Source organism: Rattus norvegicus, chromosome 10 (genome assembly GCF_021556685.1).
Source record: "Rattus norvegicus strain SHRSP/BbbUtx chromosome 10, alternate assembly SHRSP_T2T, whole genome shotgun sequence".
Taxonomy (NCBI): Eukaryota; Metazoa; Chordata; class Mammalia; order Rodentia; family Muridae; genus Rattus; species Rattus norvegicus.
Genome location: NC_141543.1, coordinates 85857644 through 85868112, shown reverse-complemented (window position 1 = coordinate 85868112; position 10469 = coordinate 85857644). Strand labels below are relative to the sequence as shown.

Here is a 10469-nt window from a genome sequence, read left to right as displayed (position 1 = left end):
ATATAACTACGCTGTTAACTGTCTTCAGTCACACCAGAAGAGGGCATCAGATCCCATTTCACATAGTTGTGAGCCACCATGTCAACTCAGAGCTTGCCACGATGTCAACTCAGGACCTCTGGAAGAGCACTGAGTGCTCTTAACCACTGAGCAATCTCTCCAGCCTTCTCCCTCTCCGCCTTTTGTTCTCCCTCTTCCTATCTCTCCATCCCCACTGAATCACCTGACTGGCCTTAAAGGTTTATTTTGTTTAAGGTATATTTATGTCATTTTTATTTCTATGAGTATTGATTGGCCTCATGTATGTACACCATATGCCTGCATGATGCCCTCAGAGTTCAGAAGATGGGATGATCTAAAAGTAGACTTTCAGATGATTATGAGCCATCTTCTATGAAGATGCTGGACACAGAATCCAGGTCCAAGGACAGCTGCTCCTAACCCCTGAGTCACCTCCCCAGACATTTCCCCTCCTGACACCCAAAGGGTTTCTGTGTGAAGTCTTGGCTGTCCAGGAACCCCCTCCGTAGCCCAGGCTAGCCTCAGAGATCCACCTCTTTCTGTCCTGAGTGCTGGGGAATTAAAGGCTTGTGCTAACACCACTGGGCTTTTGAAATTTAACCCTGGCTGTCCCGGATCCAATAGATTGTAGTTTTGAACTCACAGAGCTGTGCCTGCTTAGAGATGGGATTAAAGGTGTGTGGTCTTGCCCTGCTCTAAACACTATTTAAGCCAGAACAACAGACTAAATTCTACAACCTTGGCTATCCCTGAACATAGCAACTTTGACGTCATGGGAAATACTTCCCCTCACCTCAGCGACAATGTTCTCTTCTTAATCACAGCTAATTTCTCAGCTCCAGTTAAACAACATCAGTCTTCCCTGTCATCCCTTCTCTTTCTATCTGTGAAGCCAGAGCCATATGGAAGAACCAGCTGATTTCTTTTGAGCGCCATCAGAAACATGACCCACTCGCCCATTCCATTCCCAGCGTTCTGTTTCCCATGTCCCTCTCTGCCTAAGCTTTGATTTTCTGAACTTGCTCTGTTGACTGTCCTAGAACTAATAGATCTGCTGGGCTCAGTCTCCTGTAATGCTTATATTAAAGGTGTGTGTTATTATCCCTCGGATTAAGCCTTTCTTCACCTAGAGCCTGCTTTGTCCCACGATGGTCTTGAACTCATGTTCTGGGCATTTTCTCCTGGGATAAAAGGAGTCTACTACCATGCCTGCATCTACATTTTGCTGGGTAGGATCTTACCTGAAGGTCAACAGTCAATTCAATTGAATAATCTTTATCACAGAATCTCAATACAATTTTAATCTCCTCCCCTCTCCTCTGACAACAATACATGGAGGTTGGATTGATGCCAGACACTCACAGGAAATAACCCCTGTTCCATACTGCCATCAGGGACACGGGTACTAGACACTTCCCTTCATTTCTCCAGCCCACCCACCCCAACACTCTTGTCAACTACACAGGGTGTCTGGCCTTCTCCTCTTTCATGAGACCTAATTCCAGAGGGGGCTCCCGGTCTGGCGGGTGGCAGGCAGCAGGGAATGAAGGACCACAGAAGTCTCTCTCAGGACACACACAGACACAATGGGGCCTGAAAAGAGGTAAGAGGGCCAGAAATCCAACTTAGCAACAATTTCTCTCAAGAGGGCCAACGTGGGAATGTTGTTGGGAAATATCAGCACTGTCCCAAGGGGGTTCCAGCAAGAGGTTTACCCACTTCTCACCTTTTGAATCCCTAGCCTCAGTCTCCAGAGTTTTAAAATAGAGAGGGGATTCTCTGGGAACAGATCCCAATTGCACTTGGCCTGGCTCTGGAAGCTTCGGATATTGAGTATTAAAGGAAACAAGGGATAATGAGAATCAGAGGCAGATAGTGGGAGAGAGACCACAGGACAATTCATTGCAGGAGAATAAGGCAGCTGCAGGGTCCCTGAGACACAGTTGGTGATGGAAACAGCAGGACAACAGAGGGGCCCAAATAGATGCCTTTGGATGCGACACCCATTAGGACAGTAAAGTTGGAAAACAAAGACTGGGAGAGAAGTTGAGGCTTGGAGAATCTCTCAGTATGACAAGTAATAAAGGGACCAGAAATAAGGGGAGGCTTCCTAGAAGTTACCTGTATCCCACAGCCAAGTTCCAGAGGACAGGGAACAGGGGATGTGAGATGCACATGGCATTCACAGCAGAGCCTCCAAGGGTCACCTTCCTGTGTCAGCAGACCAGACAGCAACTCAGTCACTGAGTCCTTATTCCTCTTCCTCTAGCCCAGAGGCCACACACATGTCTGTCTTCCACCCTTGTCAGTCATCCTACATCCACCAGTCTGCCTGCTTTCTCATAAGGTCTCAGAGCCTCTCAAGTCATGACCTAAATGCCTGGGCCCACCTAGTCGCTGGCCTATGCTGTTACCTGGTGGCCATATTCTGACTCCATGATTCAGTACATGAATCCCACCTGGCCTTCTCGTCGCCTTGAGGGCCACCAACTTTTAGGCCACAATGGACAAAGTGCTCAGCCACGAATTTTTCAACACCCCTTGGATAGAATTTAAAATTTTCATTAAAGGGTATTTTATATGGGATAGATGTGGCACATGTGTTTAATCCCCATCCTCTGGACACCTACGGGGTGTGTATCTTCAGTTGGAGGCCTGCCTGGCCTACAGAGTGAGTTCCAGGACAAAGAGAGCTACACACAGAAACACTGAATTGAATAAGTAAAAGAATAATAAGAAATATTTACATTACAATTTTTCATTCATGCACACCCTCACTAGCTCCCTCCCTCTTCATCTTCTGTTTTAAAGATTTATTTATTTTTATATATAACTACGCTGTTAACTGTCTTCAGTCACACCAGAAGAGGGCATCAGATCCCATTTCACATAGTTGTGATCCACCACCTGCTTGCCAAGATGTCAACTCAGGACCTGTGGAAGAGCACTGAGTGCTCTTAACCACTGAGCTATCTCTCCAGCCCTCTCCCTCTCCACCTTTTGTTCTCCCTCTTCCTATCTCTCCATCCCCACTGAGTCACCTGACTGGCCTAAACGTTTTTTTTTTGTTTAAGTTATATTTATGTCATTTTTATTTCTATGAGTATTGATTGGCCTCATGTATGTACACCATATGCATCCATGATGCCCTCAGAGTTCAGAAGATGGGATGATCTAAAAGTAGACTTTCAGATGATTATGAGCCATCTTCTATGAAGATGCTGGACACAGAATCCAGGTCCAAGGACAGCTGCTCCTAACCCCTGAGTCACCTCCCCAGACATTTCCCCTCCTGACACCCAAAGGGTTTCTGTGTAAAGTCTTGGCTGTCCAGGAACCCCCTCTGTAGCCCAGGCTAGCCTCAGAGATCCACCTCTTTCTGTCCTGAGTGCTGGGGTATTAAAGGCTTGTGCTAACACCACTGGGCTTTTGCAATTTAACCCTGGCTGTCCCGGATCCAATAGATTGTAGTTTCGAACTCACAGAGCTGTGCCTGTTTTAGTGATGGGATTAAAACTGTGTGGCTACGCCCTGCTCTAAACACTATTTAAGCACAGAACAACAGACTAAGTTCTAGAGTGTTCTTCTCCATCCAACTCACCAAATTGGTAAATCAAACTCTGCTAATCTCCCATTTCCTCCAACCTCAAACTCAACAAGGCCAGACCCTCTCTACTTCTCTTCCCTGAGCTCTGGCTAGGCTCTAAGACCTGGTCCAGCCCAACAGCACTGCTGGCCCCCATAGGTGGAGAGAAGTTGGTAAGGTCTTGCCCAGTTCCTTGGTCCTTACACATCTAAGCTCATTGGCCCTCCTGCCAGGATGCAGGATGCCTGGGTCCCAGGAGCACTCACCCTGATCTTCGGAACACTTTTCGGTTTGCAAGGAGTAAGCTCCAATGAGGTAAGCAGGACTCTGTGACTTTGGAGGACTCTTTGGGGGCAGAGGCTTGCCTTGGAGCCCTGTCCCAGCTTTATCTTGACAGGAATTCCCTTAACCACAGGCATTGGTAACTTCCTTCCTTCTCTGTTTGGGGAAAGTGGAAGTAGGGTCCACAAGGAGGCCCTGGGTAAACATGGGCCCCTACTTTTGGCAGGACTGTGTTGTTAACTTGGAACTGGCCCCAAGCACAGCCCTGAAGAGGGGTTTTGACACCCAGTTTAGCCTTTGCATGCCTCTGAGTCAGGCTGAGGATCCTGAGGTCTTGCTTGTCTGCATTAGGTGTCTCTGCTTCCCTGACACTGCATGGCTGGTGACATTGAGGTGTAGTTTATTGGTTCACTCTGACTTATCTGCTTGTGTACCAGGGAGGTGGAGGTTCTCTCACTTCTCTAATTAGTTTGAATTTGATATCACAGTCAACTTGGCTGCCTAGGCTGTGTGACCTCCTGCTGTGGTCTCAGGGAGGCAGGATTGGAGCTCTCTTTCTCTTCAAACTCTTTAAGTGACTTGGGTTGGCAGGTTTTCCTGAGAAGTGGTCAGAAGAAGCCTTTTAAACCTACAATCTTTTGGTTTCTTTTGTTTTTTGAGACATGGTTCCTCTAGCTGAGGATATACTAGAACTCGTTAGTCCAGGATGGCCTCAACTCTGCCTCTGCCTCTGCCTCTGGAGTACTGGGATTAACTTTACAATCTTGGTGGATAATCTTCTGGGTGGTGGGCCTGAGGTAAGTGACTTCCCAGGTCAGCTCCCCAGAACAGTGCTCATTGGCTGTCTGAAGCTTCTAATTCTCCATCCAAGGCCATGTATGAGTGAACCCAGGTTCAAGATGCTTCCCATCTGGGACCTCTGCATCGTTTTTGACCCTCTCTCCAGATCCAAGTACAAGTGTTGTCAAAACACCAATCAGATCTGATAAATTCATATTTACTAATATTCAGGCTCCCAACCATCCTGATCTGACCACATGGTTAAGGTGGGACAGGGAATAATCCGGATCCAGTTAATTAAACCTGTCTTTTTTTTTTTTTTTTTTTTTATAGGCGGTCACGATTTAGATTGTACTAAGTGTAAATTTACCACAGATCTGCATTGGTATCTCAGCATTGGAATTAAAAGGAGTTAGAGGCTGGGTCTACCATGCCTGCCTTAACTGCTGTTTAAATGTAGTTAGCAGAGGAGCCCAGTGGTGTTAGCAGCACACACCTTTATTCCCTGCACTGGGGAGGCCGAGGCAGGTGGATCTGACTCCTAGGCCAGCCTGGTGTACAGAGCTGTTCCAGGACAGCCAGGGGTGCACAGAGAAATCTTGTCTTGAAAAAAATACAGTCCAAGACAAGACGGTGGTATTTGGACAACTGGGGAGAGGAGAGAGGGAGAGGGAGAGGGAGAGGGAGAGGGAGAGGGAGAGGGAGAGGGAGAGAGAGAGAGAGAGAGAGAGAGAGAGAGAGAGAGAGAGAGAGAGAGATAGGGAGGGAGAGAGAAGAATGGAAGAATGGAGTAGGAGGGAGAAGGAGGGAGAGAGCGTGAGAAAGGAGCATGTGTATGAGTTCCTGTGCCCTTGTGTCTTCAGCTTACTGTACCCATCCTTACCAAAGAACACAGGGATTGTGAGCATTGAGAGGAGATGACCCAGCTGTGACTGTCACCTGTCCTTTCCTCTTCTCTTTAACAAGAGAAAGGCTATTGTAAGGATCATTAGAGATGCCAAAGCTGCCTTCCAAGTCTTCATTGGTTGGCACAGGGTCTACGTCTAGCTGCCCTAGAACCTGTGGAGTTCTCAGATTGGAGGCATGCACCACCACACATGGTGATGGTTTGAAGTGAAGTAATCAGAGAGGGCAATGCCTTAATACCTGGAGGAAGAGAGTTCTAATTAAGAGCTTACACAGTACTGCTAATGACAGAATGGGATTCTGTATGGAGACCCTGACCGTCTCAAAATACTGAAGGATACAGGGCAAGGGTTTGCCATGGGGACCTGAGGATGGATAGGACATGAGTGTGTTTAGTGAACTCCCAGAGTGGTATCGACTGATGACAGTGAATCAAGGGTGTAGGTGCAACTGGGTGCTTAGGTTGCTTTCTGGGAGTCTCTGAATCTAAGGATCCACTATGGGAAGCTTCATAGGACAATTTCCAAGAGGGAGCCAGGGTTAGGGTGACCATCTTTAATCCAGAAGATGGAGGCAGAGACAAGTAGATCTCTGAATTCCAGGCTAGCCAGGACAAGCCAGGGAGACCCTTGCCTGTGTCAATACAAACTTGTTAGGGGGCTCCCTTGGTAAGTCAAGACTTTAAGCCTAGCACTTGGGTAGGCAGAGGTAGGCTTCTGTTGTTGAACCTGGACATAGTAGTTGGAGGGAGGGCCTGTCTGAAACGATATACTATATCTAGCTTTAGTTCTTATTGAGACATAGATTCTTGTTTCCTATATGGCCTCACCTGGCTTGTGCAGCCGTGGATAGTCCTGCCTTCTCTAGAGTTCTGTACTAAATAGAAAGTACTATTGCCATGCTGAACAAGCACACTAATATCCCAGACCCAACTCCCAGGCTTTGACCTCTGACCTCTGTCTTTTTCCTCCCACAGACTGTGAATAACTGTGAAGACCTGTAAGTATGGGACTTTCTCGATGATGTCAGTAAAGGCAAGGGTGTCAGGTGTGTGCTCAGATTCGGCCCTGCATAAGGTGACAGACACCTAATTAAAATCATTATGCTGAAACCACAGCCCCTGTCACCTTACCCAACCATGGGATCTGCAGGTCTGTAACTCTTGCTAATTCCCAACCTTCCATAGGTGGGAGGGGGGAGACAAATGGTCAGTATCCCACTGCTGCCTCCCGTGTTAGATCCTCAGCAGACCAGTCTGCCTGAGGAACAAGGGCACACTACTGCCATGGAGAACTGTGAACACAGGTCTCAGGTCCATACCCCAATCCCTCCCAGTGAGCCCCAGAGGGATCTGTACCCCCACACATTAAGGGTGACTTGCACTTGAGGGCCTAGGTGTCTAGGGAAGCAGGGACTCTTTGCTTTGAGGCTGCGATGTCATCAGTATCTCCCCATGCTTGTTCGTCCTGACTAGACACTGCCCCAAAGGATTCGGATGCTGTGAGAATGAATGCTGTCAGGAAAGAAAGATCTTCGACCCTGAAAATGACCCCCTCAAGTAAGCACAGGTTCATCCCTCCAGGGCATCATTCACTAAGGGCTGGTTTCACCAGAGACAGGGTGAGGGTGAGGGAGGGAGGAGGTAGAGCAAGGGAGCATGGCCTCGGCACTTATGACAATACCATGCCCACCTCCCTAGGATCGTGTTCATCATCTCATTGGTCATTATCGTCCTTCTGTACATCTGTGGCCTTGTGATGTGCAAGTGCAAACGACTACACCATGACCTCAGAGCAGGTGATCATCAGACTCCTCCAGATGCACCCTCCATTGCGCCTCTAGAGAGCATTTGGGTCACCTCCTTAGATCCCCCACCAACCTACAGTCAGGTGGGTCTTTCTGTCCCCATACCTAATGTGTTTCATAGCTAGACGTCTAACCTGCTGAAATAATGCTTTGCAGGCTGAGGGACTATGGACTGGGAAGGGCTCTGCCTACCACATTTGTCCTTTTTTTAAGCAGACTCCAAATAAAGCAAATGTGCCTCTTCTCCTGCAGGTTGTCCTGAACTCAACACCCACAGAACCACCTCCTCCCTACAGTCTCAGGCCTGAGCGCCCTACTGGCCAGAGGAGAGGGACTCGCTATGCAACCATTTGAGCTATGACACACACAAACATCTTGGAGGAAGCCAAAGACTATGGAATGACTGCATATCCCATCCTGTCATTTGTTCTTTGAATTAATTTATTGATTTTGTATACCGCTGTCCCCTCCCCTTTTGTCATGGGAACTGTCCTGAATCTGTAATCTCTGTCCCAAAATAAAAGTTGTTGAATTTTAAGAATTGGAAGAGTCTGTAGTGGACATAAAAAAATCATTGGCAGTGGTCTTCAATCTAGACTGGACAGCTCACTCTGCCATTCTAGAGCAGCGAGGCTGTGCCTGGAAGACAGTGAAGACTGAACTGGTCAGCCTCTCTGAGACTTCATCCATACTTGTGCTGAGAGGATCTCACTGCACCTCTATAGCAATGCAAAAACCACAGGTGCCAAGGTTCTGTCTGGCTGCTAAGTGCTGATGGGGACCAGTTCAGAGGCTAAGGGGACACTTCAGCTTCTTCCAAAGGTGACTGACTGCCCTGAGCACCTGCTGGGAGGATGGAGATTCCAAGATGTGAAGGAAAGCTTAGACCTTGTGTTTCCTGGGATCTTGGGGGTCAAAAGAAATGAACTGGAAAGACAATACAATTCTACTCTATTCCTGTGACATGATTTCCTAGGAGACCAGAACTTGATTAATCATGGGACTATTAGGGAGTAACAATTCAGAAAACAACCTTCTAGAGAAGGTAAAGTTGGGAGAAGCCTGGAGAAGCATGAATAGAAATGTGTGCAGTGAGGTCTAGGGAACACTTCTTTTCACCTCCTTTCCTAGAATCCCTTGGATGTAGTGGGGGGCTGACCCCACCTTGTACCTTCTGTTGAGAGTGGGTTCCAGGCACTAATGCTACAGCCCACCCAAGGTGAACTCCTAAAGAGAAGAAGGGTTTGTCCAGAGGCTGAGGTACTGAGGCCATCTTGGAGCTTGGAGTGTGCACAGGCTGTGGAAGTGAATGGAGACAGTTCCTGTTGGAGGTGCCTGGACACCTACTGTGGTCTTTACTGTGGTTCCTGCAGGGGGCTGACGGCCAATGTTTCTCTGCAGACAGACAGCACTAGGGAAACTCACTGCTTAGGTGTGCAGGCAGGGCAGGGGGCTGTCCTGGACTCACTCTGTAGAGCAGGCTGGCTTCAAGTGCAGGATCCTCTGGCTGCCACAGAAGATGGCAAGACAGGGAATCCAGGGACATTCAGGCTCTGAGCGAGAGCAGAAGATGCTGACAAAATGTTACTGTGCAGGGAAAAGAAGTCGTGATGAAGGGAGTGTGGGTAGACAGGTTTGTTTTGATGTGGGAGTCTTTCTAAAGGAGGAGGGACACCTCAGCCTCCTTCCTCCCCACCATATTGAAGATGGTCTAGGGCTTTCCAATCAGTGCTTGGCCTGAGAGAGTGGCTCTCCTGAAGTTCGTTGGCTGGAAAACCATGTTTAAAATGTGCATTCATTGGTGTTGTGGGAGGGTCACAGGTCCCCCTGGTGTTTCAGATGGTTATGACCAGCCATGCAGGTGTTGGGAATTGAACCTAAGTACTGGCAAGTAGCAGGCATTAATAACCACTGAGCCCTCTCTCCAGGCGTCTGAGTGAGTCTGTTCCCACTCAGTTTCTGAGGGTTTGGAGAAGTGGATGAGGGTTTAGAGAAGTCATGGTAGAGTTTGGGGATTCAGCTCAGTGGTAGAGCACTTGCGTAGCAAGCGTAAGGCCCTGAATTTGGTCCCCAGCTCCGGAAAAAAAAGAAAAAAGAAAAAAAGAAAAGAAAAGAAAAAAGAAGAGAAGTCATGGTGTCACAGGTGAGCCTACACTGTAGCGCTCTAAGCTCTGGTTGATCCACTCAACAACCAGTGTTGTTCTTGGCGATCATCTCATGCTACCGGCATCTCCAAAAGGCTGGGGTCCTCACAATGAAGTAGGCATCACCCATATCCTTTCAAAGGCTTTCGTCATGGTGCCAAGCCTCAGTTCCTTTGTATGAACTCTTCTGTCCTGGACCATCAACTACAACTGAAACTGCACCTGCATCAACGGCCTTCCATGCTCTCTCACAATTCCAAGCCTCAGGTGCTCTTCATGACTGCTTTGTGCCTTCAAAACCAGTACCACCTGGGTGACCCTCACACATTAGCAAGTACAGCTGCAGCATGTGGTACAACCTTGGCTATCCCTGAACACAACAACTTTGAGCTCACTGGAAATACTTCCCCTCACCTCAGCGACAATGGTCTCTTCTTAATCACAGCTCATTGCTCAGCTCCAGTTAAACAACATCAGTCGTCCCTGTCATCCATTCTGTTTCTATCTGGGAAGCCAGAGCCGCATGGAAGAACCAGCTGAGTTCTGCTGAGCGCCATCAAGACCATGACACGCTCCCCCATTCCATTCCCAGCGTTCTGTTTCCCATGTCCCTCTCTGCCTAAGCTTTGATTTCCTGGACCTTGCTCTGCAGGCTGTCCTGGAACTAATAGATCTGCAGGGCTCAGTCTCCTGTAACCCTGGCTTTCCTGGATCTAACATACGTTATCATAGTAATTTTGAACTCAGCAGAGCTGTGCCTACTTAGTGATGGGATAAAGGTGTGTCACCACGCCCTGCTCTAAACTCTGTTTAAGCACAGAACAACAGAGGCAATTCCAGAGTGTTCTGCTCCTTCTAACTCACCAAGTTGGTAAATCAAACTTTGCTAACCTCCCAATTCCTCCATTCTCAAATTCCAGCAGGGCCAGCTCCTCTCTACTTCC

At 48.0% G+C, this 10469-nt stretch overlaps 1 protein-coding gene across 1 annotated transcript; it reads left to right on the top strand.

The window, feature by feature from the left end:
* Positions 1–3841: 3841 nt before the first annotated feature.
* Positions 3842–7735, top strand: LOC148003062 (transmembrane protein 92-like). The gene is made up of 5 exons (XM_087575160.1): positions 3842–3922; positions 6552–6574; positions 7050–7133; positions 7275–7464; positions 7634–7735. Exons 1-5 carry the CDS (start codon positions 3842–3844, stop codon positions 7733–7735), a joined length of 480 nt encoding a protein of 159 aa, XP_087431286.1.
* The last annotated feature ends 2734 nt before the right edge of the window (positions 7736–10469 follow it).